General features: G+C 27.0%; 2 protein-coding genes across 3 annotated transcripts; both read left to right on the top strand.

The window, feature by feature from the left end:
• The first annotated feature begins 2,162 nt into the window (after positions 1-2,162).
• Positions 2,163-3,498, top strand: LOC112694438. The gene is made up of 5 exons (XM_025569901.1): positions 2,163-2,183; positions 2,545-2,730; positions 2,970-3,040; positions 3,136-3,371; positions 3,470-3,498. Exons 1-5 carry the CDS (start codon positions 2,163-2,165, stop codon positions 3,490-3,492), a joined length of 537 nt encoding a protein of 178 aa, XP_025425686.1. The 3' UTR covers positions 3,493-3,498.
• Positions 3,499-6,367: 2,869 nt separating this feature from the next.
• LOC112694433 (histone H4 transcription factor-like) lies at positions 6,368-9,517 on the top strand. Of its 2 annotated transcripts, none has more exons than XM_025569896.1 (10): positions 6,368-6,628; positions 6,736-6,892; positions 7,127-7,374; positions 7,452-7,591; positions 7,669-7,846; positions 7,917-8,063; positions 8,121-8,319; positions 8,383-8,652; positions 8,733-8,871; positions 8,932-9,517. In XM_025569896.1, the coding sequence occupies exons 1-10, from the start codon at positions 6,556-6,558 to the stop codon at positions 9,004-9,006; spliced, it is 1,626 nt and encodes a 541-aa protein (XP_025425681.1). In that variant the 5' UTR covers positions 6,368-6,555; the 3' UTR covers positions 9,007-9,517. The 2 variants fall into 2 exon arrangements, with proteins under 2 accessions (XP_025425681.1, XP_025425680.1); XM_025569895.1 differs by having other exon boundaries at positions 6,736-6,896.
• The last annotated feature ends 4,933 nt before the right edge of the window (positions 9,518-14,450 follow it).

Below are 14,450 nucleotides of genomic sequence, written 5' to 3'. Positions count from 1 at the left end.
CGTAACATAATTACTTCTTTTTCACGCTTAAGATTTGGACACACTCTTATAAACTTTCTCTCAATGACTCCCCTTTATGCATGCTACACGCTCATGATCCCATGATTTGCGATATCTCACACATACTTTTTCATTGTCCCCAACGCAATAGCCTCTTCGCCCTAATCCACTCTTTTACTGTCCCTCTCGACACCCAATCCATCCTCTCTTCACCAATTATACCAATTATTACCTCACTTATATTCTTCATCAACCAGGCTGGCTTAAAAATTTAATTTATTTGTAATATATCTTCTGTCGTTAACTTTATATACCTTTATGTAATATTTTTGCAAACATAATTGTCGAAACTAATTGTTAACAAAGTTTCCTTTTAATAATAAAAAAAAAAGTCATTTTATTATCAAATAATCACTGAAAGACAAAAGTCAAAAATTCCTTGTCACATAATTAAGTTTTAAACATAATATTTGTAACAATCTCCTTGGTATTTAAAAAAAAATGTAATTAATTTGTTAAGTTTTTATTCTGAAATTATTATAATAACAAAATGTGATTTTCTTGTGAACATTGATGTTATTGATAGCATTTTTAATAAACTATTCAAGCGAAAAAACGAGAAATTAATTAGAAATTAAATATGCTGAACGCATAGCATTGTATAATTTAATAATCATTGTAGTTTACAAGCCATTAGATTCGTAGCAATTGTATCGATTATATTTTTTTAATATATTTTTAATTAGCAAATAATTCAGTTTTATTAAACATTAATTTAAAATAAAAATGTATCAAATTTTATAACTAAAGAAAAATTGATTTTATATGTTCTAAGTTGTTTTCTGAACCATGAGAAATTATCGGAAAAATAAATTTGAAAATAACAATAATTATATTCAATTCTAATAAAGCAAAAATGTTAATTTACAATGTAGCTGATAGCATAAAAAAAAATTGTTATTTGGAGTAGTTGGAATAGGAAAACAAAAATACTATAAATTTAATTTGCACATGGTTGGTAATTTGTTTTATTATTTTATATAATAAAAATATATATAGTATGTGAATTAATTGAAAATGCAATTACCATGACTCAAGATCTCATACAAATATTTGGATGGAGCCTTTTTTTTTTAATGTAGTGGACTATCTCTTACGATGAACAAAAAATCAATTAATCAAACGTTTTACAATTTGTCTTCAAAATAATAAAATATACTAATTTTTACCAATTTCTGGTTTTTACTATACACAGGTAATATATATAAAAGCATATATAACATATATAAAAGCAACCTGTAATATAAAACTGATAAAATAAAAAGTTATACGTAGGTAACACAAAAAAACTGCACCCGGGAAAAGCCGGGTTATTCAGCTAGTATTGCATAAAATATTAACAAAAAGTTGGTTTATTATTGGATTTGCATAAAAAATATAGGAAAACCTAAAATTTTAAAATTTTTTGTCTACTTCATACTATTAATTTTTCTTATTGACGTATTATTTTTTTAAATATAATTCGGTTAAAACAATCTTGAAATTTGAAAAAAAATATATATATTTTTAATGTTCATTAAAAAAAAATGTTTAAATCATTGTAAAAAATAAGTCATCACTCATAAATTACATTTTAAAACTACATTCGAATATTTACTCTAGATCATAAGTATTGATATATTGATATATGATAAATTAAATGACTTTCCAATTAATTAATACACATACTGTAAAAAATTCTACTCCAATGCATAAACTTTATTCCATCAACAATTATAAAAATAAATAGAATATCATGAACCCATGTTACTATTTGCCAATAATAACTAATAAGCACACCAAAATTATAATATTCCTATTAATTCTATTTCCGAAGTTGGTTTTTGAGCGTCCTGTGTATCTTTCAACTTTAACCACTGCTCCTTTAATTACTATCATCATCTTCGCTATCTTCAATCCTTATTAATTCTTCTGATATTTCCGTGAGATCCGTTTTCACTATGTCCTCCAATCTTTGTCTTGGTCGACCCCTAGGTCTTAGACCGTTTAGTCTTCCAGTGAAGAGATCATTATCATTAATTAAATATATTGAATGTATCTATATTTAATCAATAGTATTATTCTATATACTCCGTGAAAAAATTCTACACACTTCTATTATTATGACCAATATTGGTAAAATTGTAAGTATTTAACAGTATCCTTTGATTTAATTGAACATTTTACCGTTACATTATGTATTCGGATATTATTATTACAGATTACAAATATAAAGGGGTTGTACCATGTATTATAGTATTGTGTCCCTAAAACATATATCAATAGATTTAAAATAAAACCAATTTACCCTTCTCAGGAAATTGTTGGACTAAATAAACTCAGAGTATGATTTATTGTATTATTTTTTTTTAGTTAACTTTCATTGAACATTGTCTTTTTGGAGTTAAATTTCAAAATAAATGAATAAATATAATATTTTAATTTAACGTTTAAACATTTAAAAATTAAATTATGATTAACACAAAATTATTTATTGTTCAATAGGCCATTCAGTTTGATCTACCGAAAGTTTCAACAACGAAGACAGATATGAATTGTTCGTTTACAGAAAAAATGCGTCGAGTAGAATACCTAGAATTAGATGAAGCTAAATTACTTCAAGATCAAGTGAATAGTTATAAGCAAACTCCATGGAAGTATGATAAAGAAGTTTCGTGGTTTACCTCCGAGGTCAGTAGAATTATAAATCTTATGTATCAATATATTTAAATATAATATAATTATATAATTTATATAATATTCATATTATTTAAAACTAAATGATAATTTGTTGTTTTTCTTCTTTTCTTTTTATAGGATGCCAAAATTGAATTGTTTAGTTTGAATATGCAAATGGGTTAGCCTGTTTCTATAATTCGTAACTCAAAATTTTGTGTGAATGAACTTATTGATTACAACAATCGAGCAAGATCATTATTTGCTGTTCCAACAGAAGACGCTATCAAGCGAAGAGAGTATACTTTTTAATTTTTGATTCTATGTAAATAAAATTATATTTTAACTTAATATCAAGTATTAATATAATATTAATATTAACTCATTAATATTTAATTTTGTTTTTCTTATGTATTACAGATATTTTCGGCTTCAAATTCTAAAACAAGCGATCCATGGTCGATTGATTGTTTGTGATGTAACATCGATTTATGCCAATGATTGTATAAACAATAGTAGAAAACAGCTTGACTCTTTAACTTTAATTTTAGAATCACTGAAGAAACTTAAGTCTTCTGACAGTTTTTTGTTTATTGGATATCCATTACTTTCTCAAGTTAATGTTGGTGTTTTCTATGTGCTTGTTAATATGTTCCGTAAAGTATTTATAATTTATGAACCAGAACTTTTAAATTATCTATTGCTATTTTTTCAATATAATTTGTATTAAATTTTAATTTAAATTTTCTTTCAGACCGGAGTGATCAAATCTGTTGAAATGGGCCATGCTTTTGTGTTCTGTTCAAAAATTAATGACAAAAGTATAGATGATTTAATGAACGTTTTGTATAATGTAAAAGAACATATCAAGGATCTCAATATTACAGATATTATGGAAAAGCAAGTCCAATCCTTATTTTCCTTCTTTCCGATCGATAAACTTATGTGTAAGTTTTATTTTTTATTTTGGATAAAACTAATTTATTCAACATGTTTTATTATTTTAAAGCTATAACTTAAATGTTATCTTATGTTTCAGATGAATCCATTTATAAAGACATTGTTGCTGTTAATTGTTTGGACATTATCAATAAAACTATTTCTTCTTATTTGCAACAAAATTGACCATGAATTTTGTTTTTTTGATTATTATTTTATTTTTTATTAATTAATTTATTTTTTTTATTTTTATTAATATTTTTTATTAACATTTTGTTATTATTATTTTTTTTTTTTTACTTGTTTTTTTTGGTTTTGTATATTTTTTAAAGTTGATATTATACTTATTTTATTAATTATTATTGTTCCATTTGTATAAATTTCAACTTATTCAAATTTATACTTTTTATTGTGTTAAATTCTTTTGAAAAATGATTTATATTGTTAAAGATTGACATTTTTACTTTATGTATAAGCTATTTTTTTTAATTTTTATATGTATACATACATCATTTTCGTTATTTTTTTATGTTAAGTGTTTATAATGTGATGTACTATAATATTTATATATAATATTTAATATTACATTATATATTTTTAATATTTTTTATAAATCTGTTACTATTTATTTTGTTTGATATAAGATTGCATTCATATGAATGTATAAAACTATTTTATACGACCATATGTTGTGATTGAATATTTCTATATCTATATTAATGATTATATAATCTAAATCTTTTAAATAAGCAGTCACTGACCACTGATTAAATATAATAATTTCCTTCAATACTAATTGTATTATGTAGGGATTTTTAGTTTTGTATTTATTATGTCGGTCTAATTGCCAGGAAAGTATATAGAATGAGCTGGTTGAGGTTCCTTTTGACAGAACTTTAGCCACCCGGTTTATCATAAAGACAACTTTGATATTTTCCCACCAATCGTTTTATACAATATTGTACTGATTACATATGATCTATTATTACATTTTAATCGTAGTTCAAGACCAATGATTATCATAGTTTATAAATTTTATTAGGTACCTATATAAATGATTTATTTATTACGCCATATAATACACAATCAGTCGCGGATACAATGAGAGGGGGGCATGGAAACGATGGTTCCCTCAAATGTCACGAAACAAAACGAAAAAAAAAATTATAATTTTATATGTCAAGCAATGATATAAATTATATTTTTTCTATAACAACTATGTATTGACATGGTTTCAAAAACCAAAAGAAAATTACGCTTTGCTCTATAATTTTCAATGTACCTACCTATTTTTTTTAAACTTTTAGTTGAAAGTTTATTTTTTCACAGTGTTAAAAAATATTTATCGTAAACGGTAATAGTTATAATATAAAATTATTGAATTTTTTTTATCATATTATGTTTACAATATAAAATGCCCCCCCCCACACCAATATTAATTACTATGGGTCCACGACTGTACACATTTAATATGTGTTGTGAAAAAAATACTCTCTTTTTGTAACAAAAATATTTTAATATTATATCATAATGCGAATGAAACTTCGTCACACAATAGAAATATGAAGCAAAAAAATTCGACAAAAATAGTGTCAAAACTAATAACGATATAAGTACCTACTTAGTAAGGTTTCAACTAGGGCTTTGCACCCGAATTAACCCGAACCCGTAATACCCCTAAAAACCCTTGAAAAATCAAACACCCAAAATCCACATAACTATTTTTTTTTTAAAACATCGGAATTAACCAAAACCCGAATTATTAACCCGAATAATAACGGTTATTAACACCCAAACGTTTGTTTAAATGTTGTTTTGCAGTGTTTGAACACCCGAAACCCGAAAAAATTATTCGGGTGCAAAGCCTTGGTTTCAACTATGTAAGTAGTACTTACCTAGTTACATAAGACAAATAAAATATATTTTAATATTGATTTTATTATATATATTATCTGTTCCATTTAATAGTGTAGATAGTAGATAATTTAATTAAAAAAAGGTAGTAAAAATGCTTGTATCATGTGTTGAAATGCATTATTTCTTGTAAAATTAAAATACTCAAGTATAAAGTATCATAAAAGTTTACTAAAAAAAAAAAAAAATAATAATTTTAAATTTACTAGCAGATGGAGTCACATTCGCTTAAAGAAAGAATCCCCCCCCCCGTAATTACTAACTTTATTCAATTTGGAGCATAGGAAAAAGATTAGATTTGAGAATAGAGAAAAGAGATTAGACTTGGAGTCAATGTTATTAACCAAGTTGGATAGGTTTGGTTATATATCCACCTTGTTATTGACATTCGTTTCAAGTCGGTGTTATCCACGATTAAAGATATACCTAGTATAAGTATATCTTTAACCGCGTTGTTATCTATAAACTTTATAGTGGTTAAGGGACATAGATATTAAACTAATATCTAATATGATATTAAACTAATAAAATAATATGTTTAATATCTATGTTAAGGGACGGGTACAATTCTCCCGAAACATGATTTTATTATTATTTATTTTTGTAATTTTACGTTGGTTACGTCAGCTAGGTAAAAAAAACTTTTTTTAATTATTATTATAATACGGGAAATTTATTTTTCTAATGCTGGCACAACCGATCTCCCGTAATTCGATTTTGGTGATAACTTATTGTTATCAAAATCGGGAGAACTGTACCATCCCCAAGTGGAAAATACTGTGACCATGGTTTAAAATATACCTTATTTATCTTAAACCGTGATAAAAACACAAAAGTTTAAAAGTAAAAATCAAGTTGATTCAATCAACGTTCAACGTATCCTTAAGAACTTAATGGTTCGATTATTGTTCTACAAATAAAATACAAAATGGATTTTTTCTGTCATATTATTTAAAACATAAGTACTTGAAACTGTACAGATTCACAATGAACCCTGAACGCAACAGTGACACCGGTTTCCTGTGCAAGAGGGAACGGAGAACCGAAGAATCGAATGATGGTTTGTATTGTGCAATAAATATCTTAGTAATGTCTTACTTTCCTCCGATTCCAGATCATAAACGTTTAATTGTAATCAGTTATTGATGAATGAATTCTTGTGTTTAGACTCCATGTTTGCCGCGCAAACATACTTATCCGTTGATCAAAAAACTGACTGTGGTTCCATGTCCATGATGAAGGACAAACAGTACTGGTGTCAACAGTGGGTTTTTGCTCATCGTGAAGGAAATGTAGCAGAAGAAAAAAAATATGTTGCGAAAAAAAAATGTGAGTTTAATTTTAATTAATTTGTTAGTTGATTTTATATTGATATACACACACATTATACTGATACAAGAATATAAAATAAAATAAAATGTATATTTTTATTGAATATAATTATTTAATGATAGTAACTGCAAATATAGTAATAACTTGCACTGAAATCAGTACTTAATAAACTGATTTTATTGCATTAGAAAACCATTAAATAGGTTGTATTTTATTTAATTCGAATATGTGTAGTTACCAATAGTTTTGATGACACAGCTTCTTATGAGTCAAGTTTGGATTTAAATAATTTAAAAAAACGTATGAAGCAACCTTCTAGGATAAAGAAACTTGATTTGGATAAAGTAGAAATGAATTTCAGCTGCGCATGGGAAGAATGTGATTACGAATCATCACATATCAATGATTATTTTTATCATGTCAGTGGACATGTTGATTACTTGTGGACTGAAGAATGGCAAAGCAATAAAGATAGTATGCTGTCTTATCTGGCATTGTTTTAAAAATAATATGATACAATTTTAAATAAAAAAATTTATTTTAATTTTCAGAATGGTTTACATGCTTATGGAACAGTTGTACATTTCAATCACATTGTGAGGTGAAATCTACCACACATGTGAATTTCCATGCATACCATACACGTCTTAAATGTATTGGTTTAGCGGTTTTAACTCTTTGTGAAATTCCTGTATGTATATCCAATATTATGTTATCACTCAATTATTAATTCACTTAATTATTTTTTTTTATATGTATGTAAATAAGGGATGCAAGTTAAATGGTGAAGGTACTAATATCTTGCCAGATTTACCTAACGAATTTGAATGCAATTGGGAAAATTGTAATGAAAGGTTTGAATGTATGCAGTATTATTCATATCATGTAGCTGAACATTTTCAAATTTCAGAATTTGAAAAATATAATTTTAACTGCCCATGGAGAGGTTAGTATTATTAAAACCAATAATAATGCTAATTTTTTATTGTGATAACATTTGAAATAATGTTTCATAGATTGTACTTTACAATTTACTGCACGTTATCGATTAGTTGATCATATTAAGAGTCACACCCAGGAAAAGTCATGTGCTTGCCCTAACTGTGGTATTATGTTTGCTACACACACAAAACTAAAAGATCATTGTCGACAGTCAAATAAAGGTAATGTAATAAGAAATTATAATCAAAGACCAATTTTATGATTTTTTTGTTTTACAGACAAAAGCAATCAATGTTCGTTGTGTAAAAAAACGTTCTCTTGTGAACGACTCCTAAAACAGCACGTCCGCCTTCATATAAATTATTACAAATGTCATTTATGTGACGCATCCTTTTCTAGAGCCTCACAACTGTCCACTCACATACGTTATCGTCACATTGGTATAAAACCATTTAAATGTAAACTATGTGATTCCAAGTAAGACAAACACAATACATTATTGGTACATTATTGTCTATATTAAAAATTAAAAACTTTTAGATTTGTGCGGAAACTAGATTTCAACAACCACTTGAAAAAACATACAGCAGGTCCATTATTTAAATGTTCAAAAGATGACTGTGATTTTTCATGTCGTAGTGAATACGCAATGAGAAAGCATATAAATATGGAACATTACGATAATACTGAAGAATTATATAAATATTATTGTCATCTGTGTGATGATTTATTTCTCAGAGGCTCATTTCTAACTAAACATTTAGAAATGGAACATAACTTTCATAAGCCATCAGGTTTAAAACGTTTTAGGTATGTATTTCTATTTCAACACCATGTTTTATAAGTATAAGTTTTTATTTCCAATTTGATGTATATATTTGTATATTTAGGTACATAGAAGATGATGATGGGTATTATAAACTTCAAATGTCAAGATATGAGTGTCTAGACATTCAAGAACAAAAGAAAATTAAGTTGGTCAAAACAAAACAAGTTATTGTTAAGAAAAATATTCAAACTATTTCTAATGTCAGTTGAAAATTATTTGTTTTAAAGTGTATTTTTTTTAAAACCATGATTTGATTTTAGGGTAAGCAGACGCTAAATTTTAATGTTGAAATTTTAAAGGGTGCAAGTGATGAAGATGATGATGAAGATGACTGAAATAAGATTGAAAATTATAGTAGTCCAAAAGGATTCAATGTTATAATACAATATTTTAAATTAACTGGACTTACCTATTATTATATTTTTGAATTAGATTTGAAATTTGTGTACTTAAAGTTTACACTTTACATTTCATTATATTAATATGGTAAATTATAATTCCTAATATTTAGATTAATCAAAAAAATTACTTTAAATAATAGTCATTTTTGTGTTATAACTTTATAAGTTAAGTAGTTTTGTATGTTGAAGCTTTAAAATGTATAACTAAATATTAAGGAATACTACACTTAGCATAGTGTAGAATCTATACCATAGTTTAGGTTTGCCTAACGTCCCGTATAATATGGGAACATCCCATTTTTTAATTTGATGTCCTGTCATCCTGACAACTCTCTTTGGAACACCAAAATGTCCCGTTTTTCATAAAATAACCCATACAATAAAATATATCACTCTTATGTATTGAGATAGTAAAACGGCATATTTTATCATTTACCTATCATTATTTTTCTATTTTTAATTTTTATTAACAATAAATTATTATCACAGTACGTTATTTTCCACTCAAAACCATATTGTATTAACTTGATGAGGTACGATGGCGCTGTAGCAGCGATGGTGACCAAAGGTGGGAATGATAAAACCGTCGATTATGGTGCTATCCATTTAATTATAGTATTTTAGTATGAATGTAAAGCCGGGTCCACACTAGAGCAACAATTAGTTCCTGAATGTTGTCAAGTGTTTAATTGTTTATATTTCCTTGGGATAAACTGGAACATTTATAAACACACTGTCCACATTATAGCAACAAATTTACAATAAAAACTTACAGTAGCATAGCCAAGATTTTGCAAGGGGGGGGGGGTTAAGTGTAAGTTAAACTTAGTTTTTTTTTAGTTTTTGTTAGATTTGTTGCTCAATTGAAGAATTATTCAAGAACAAAGTTCAGTTATGAACTTGTGAATATACAATATTATAATTATATGTTATAAACACCTCAGTATATGAATTATTTATTTTTTATTTGTTTATAGAATTATACATAAATCCAAATAATATTATGAACATAACTATAATATTAACCGTGTATCTACAACAAACGTATTCTTCTTGTTTTTATAGATAATTTATTCAAAATATCTTCCAGCTGTAATATTGTAAATATACAATAATATAAATTATACATTTATTTTATTTGGAAAGACAAAGAGGGGTTTAAACACCCAAACTCCTCCCCTTGTCTACGCCACTTAATAGAAACAATTAAAAACCTGTAACTCGGTTTTTCTTGTGACAATGTGGCCACACATGTGGAACATTTTAGTACATTTAGTACTAGAATTAAATAATTTTTAAGATTAAATACATAATAAAGTAATTTTGAGGTTTTGTCAATGTGAAGAATTTCGTTAAATGTATTTATGCTACAACAATTTAAGGTACCTATTTAAATATATATTAAATATTATCTTTAATCATCAAGTCATCATCAGTTACTCATCAATTTGTATGTTAATTATGTGGGGCAATAATGACATTTTAGCACTTGCTGCTGCGTATGTGATAATTAGTGGAAAAGCAAAAATTAAAAAACGCAAATGATGGTTTCGACCAACCCTGCAAGACAGAAATGAATATGGAGAAACACACGGCTGGAACATTCTGTCCTCGCTGATAACTTGTTGCTGCCTGTCACTATTCGTTACCAATTTTTCATTGTTTAGTGGAAACATGTATCCTCGTGTTTCGGTTTTAATCGAAACTAGAAACAAATAGGAACTTTTGTAGCTGGCAACATAAACATGCAATAACTTATGTCAAAATGTGTCAACTTTTAAATTAGCAACATGTTGCAACTGAAAAAGTTGCCGTCAGGCCCGATTTAAGCATTTAAATAGACGGGCAAACTTAAGTTTTGCCGCCCTTAACATGTAACAAAATTATTTACTTCAATATATCATACATATTTTCACATTCACTATTTATAAAATAAATTAAATGTTGATTTTATTATATTTATTTATATAAATTTAACAACAGATTAGATCAATACATTTACAAACTAGTAAATCTCTACCAATTGAAACAAAAAAATATATATATTTTATCATACAATTTTTTTTTAGTCATACCTAGGAAATCCGAATGACCCCTTTCTTCAATCCCGTTGGCCGTTCGGATTAACGAGATCTTACCAAAGTAAAAAATCTTCTAGTATGACATCGATTAACACGTCATATAACGCGTACATATATTAAATGCGTACCTATCACAATTCACAATTTTTGACACTTGATCAAATAATTATTATATTATACATACTTTTGTTTATAATTGTAAACTTAAATTTTAAACAATACAAACAAATTTGGTGTTGAATAATTTATAAGAATCTGTAATGACTGTACCTGTAAAACAGTAGAAGTATCCAGTGACCAATGTTCTTCAAATGGAGGTCAACAGGCAAATAAATATAAAATTATTCGAGATAAACTTAAATATAAAGTCTCGCACGTGATGTGTCTTCTATCGATTTTCTATTGATTTTTATTGAAAATCAATGTAAAAATAATTTATTGATTCTATTATTTTCGTAATTATTTCAATCTATAGAAAATATTATATCGGTTATTTACGAACAAAATATAAATATGATGCTCCCGTGGGGCAGTATGGCACAAGTAATTTGTAGCGCCCATTAGCTCAAAATTATAAACAATTTACGGAATTATTGTAAAAACCACCTATTTTCTATTTGTCATTTTCTTGGATTTTACGTTGTTTGCTGTTTATGAATACAAACCATATACTTTATGAGCGTATCAATTAATATAACATCTTACAGTAAGTGTCCACTTGAGATTAAATAGTCTCGAGACTATACTCACAAATGTATATGAGCCTGAGGGTAGGTACTCGTAGAGACAAGTCGTTACATGTCGCCGAGAATGCATGTTTTGTAAGTGGAAATGTTCATTTCTGGTCTTGAGATATAGTCTTCAGTCTTTCAACAGTGTTTGAAGAACTGAGAGCACATGCTCATTTATCATAATATATACATTTTTTTAATTTATATAAATTATTATTTATTTATTTAAATTAAATTTATTTATTTAAAATTAGTGCACGAAAATTGACAGATGACAACATTTTGAGTTAATCAATTTTTATGAGGAAAAAAAATTTTTGTGGAATGTTAACCACAAGTTATATAGAAATCGTGACAAGAAAACGGCTTCGCGACTCCCAAATCACTTCGACGGTTCACCCATTTTTTCAATGGGTGGACATTTTTTTACCTAATATTTCTTTTTCTTTTATCTTCCGTTTTTGTACAATTTTATGCGCAATTATAAAAGCTAGGTCGTGACGCGAATCCATGTTGTAAAAAAATTACACGTACTTGCAATAAAGTCACACACAATAGAGATGTTAATTTCGCGAACGAATAGTTCATTTGAAATATTCTGAACTGTTAATCTGTAACTTAACACAGTTCGAAAAAAAATTGGTAGCATTGTATAAATGAAATAGTTCGCGAACTTTTTTAAAAATTCTCTGTGGTTCGTTGTTCGAAATCCTGTAAAAATGGTAAACAGCTTTTTACAATTAGATAACAAATACTTCATTGCCCATTAGTAGTGTGAACTACTATTAAACTGTGTACTGCTGTACTAATAGCAGAGCCGTAACTAGGGTGAGGCGAGCGAGGCGTTTGCCTTGGGTGCCTAATGCTGGGGGGCGCAAAAATATTAAATGATTAATTTATGAAAAAATATTGTCAAAATAATATTTTTCATTTCTACGCACTAATCCGTAAACATAATGTTTATTTTATTCCCCGAAATTACGACGACGTTGATCGCCGATAAGAATAGTATACCATTATAACTTATATGGGTATTTTGTTAATAGTAGACAGTAGTATATTATATTATATTATCTTAATTTTCTGTTTAATCGACGAATCGATCGACGTACATGCTTAATATCTATATTATATCAGTTGATATACGTACGATACATCAGTTTATAAATAGTGAACAAATTTTGTGTAATTATTACTATTTTAATAATTTGACTTAGTATTTATTGATCACTCGGCAAATGTGTAGCTTTCTATTTTTTTTTTCAAACAAGAAACAGGTACAAATTATTTATACCAAATTAATGTGTTTTTAAACAATACAGATAGTTTAACTATTAAAAAATAATAATGAATAATAAAAAGAAACGAAGTGGAGCAGAGAATCGAAGTATTAAGAAAAAAATAGCAAATTAAGACGTACAATTGTCAAAACAAATGAAAGACTGGTTTTCTAAAGGTTCTGTTTTAGATGAAAAATCGACTGAATTAGTGTCAAACTTGAAAGAATATCAAGAAGATAAAGGTTAGTTTATTTTCTAATTAAAAGTTAAGGTAGTAAACTGTAAAATTGCTCCGGTTGGCGGTTTCTTCAAAGTAGTACCAAAAGCTGATATATGAGCGTTTGTTTACGTAATTATTATTTCGTGCATTTCTTATCGGTTTATTGCTATTTTTGGTAATAAACACGGAATAATATTATACTATAATAAAATAAATGATAATTCATATTATTAAACTTCGTAAAGAAGAATTTTTTTCAAATAAAATCATAAAAATGTTTAAAATTATTAGCGAATGTTTGCTGTCGGTGAACCAAGAAATATATTTTTAGAGTATTATTTGCTACAAAATTTTAGGTGAGGCGCCGCCACTGCCTTTTCAAACCGCCACTGAAAAGATGTAGTTAGTATTTATAATTATTTAAACGATTTCTACAATTTCGGTGATTTTATATAATATATTATCTATATTATGTCAATTTTATTATTATTTGTCTATCGTAAATAATTGTTACTGTTGTCTGTTCCTCGTGCGTTAACTGTTGTACCAAATGTACGTTTGCAAGACCGAGATATATTCAGAAATAAATAGTATTCATAATCATTAATTTTTATTTCAGAAGAAAATTCCGGTGATTCAAATGACTAATTTAATAATAAGACAATATTAGTAGGTGAAGAAATTGAAACTTGTGTTAGTTCTATTACAACAAAATCAAGTGAAATAATTCAGGATATTCGTGAACCTACATCTTCTTCAACTAGTTTTGAAACATTTTTTCAACTTATAAATTGTAACGATCCACCTTCTTGGCCCCCAATTACGGATAGCATTAGAGTTTACCTCGTAACGCAAGAACCTGATCAAGGTAAAGATGCTGATTTTAGCAAATCTATGTCAGTCGATGGTCGTCGATTTTCCCCTTATTGGTTTAAAAAAACTTTACCGAACAATGAAGTTATAGACAGAAATTGGTTGATTTATTCTAAAAATAGTAAAGCCGTATTCTGTTTTCCATGCTGTTTATTTAAATCAAATACCTTAAAAACAGGAAGTATTGCATGTA

This window comes from Sipha flava, unplaced genomic scaffold (assembly GCF_003268045.1).
Source record: "Sipha flava isolate LNK unplaced genomic scaffold, YSA_version1 129_pilon_pilon, whole genome shotgun sequence".
Taxonomy (NCBI): domain Eukaryota; kingdom Metazoa; phylum Arthropoda; class Insecta; order Hemiptera; family Aphididae; genus Sipha; species Sipha flava.
The sequence above is the reverse complement of the archived record's forward strand: the minus strand, read 5'-3'. Positions and strand labels throughout refer to the sequence as shown.

What these genes read in the sequence shown, in the direction of transcription:
- LOC112694438 (XM_025569901.1), top strand. Translation starts at nt 2,163, where the DNA reads ATGACCAATATTGGTAAAATT. An exon ending in TTTTTAATTTTTGATTCTAT is followed by an intron (nt 3,041 to 3,135) that starts GTAAATAAAATT and finishes TATGTATTACAG; the next exon opens with ATATTTTCGGCTTCAAATTC. An exon ending in TGTGCTTGTTAATATGTTCC is followed by an intron (nt 3,372 to 3,469) that starts GTAAAGTATTTA and finishes ATTTTCTTTCAG; the next exon opens with ACCGGAGTGATCAAATCTGT.
- LOC112694433 (XM_025569896.1), top strand. Translation starts at nt 6,556, where the DNA reads ATGAACCCTGAACGCAACAGTGACACCGGTTTCCTGTGCAAGAGGGAA. An exon ending in AAAAAATATGTTGCGAAAAA is followed by an intron (nt 6,893 to 7,126) that starts AAAATGTGAGTT and finishes TTTAATTCGAAT; the next exon opens with ATGTGTAGTTACCAATAGTT. An exon ending in ATGGCAAAGCAATAAAGATA is followed by an intron (nt 7,375 to 7,451) that starts GTATGCTGTCTT and finishes TTTAATTTTCAG; the next exon opens with AATGGTTTACATGCTTATGG.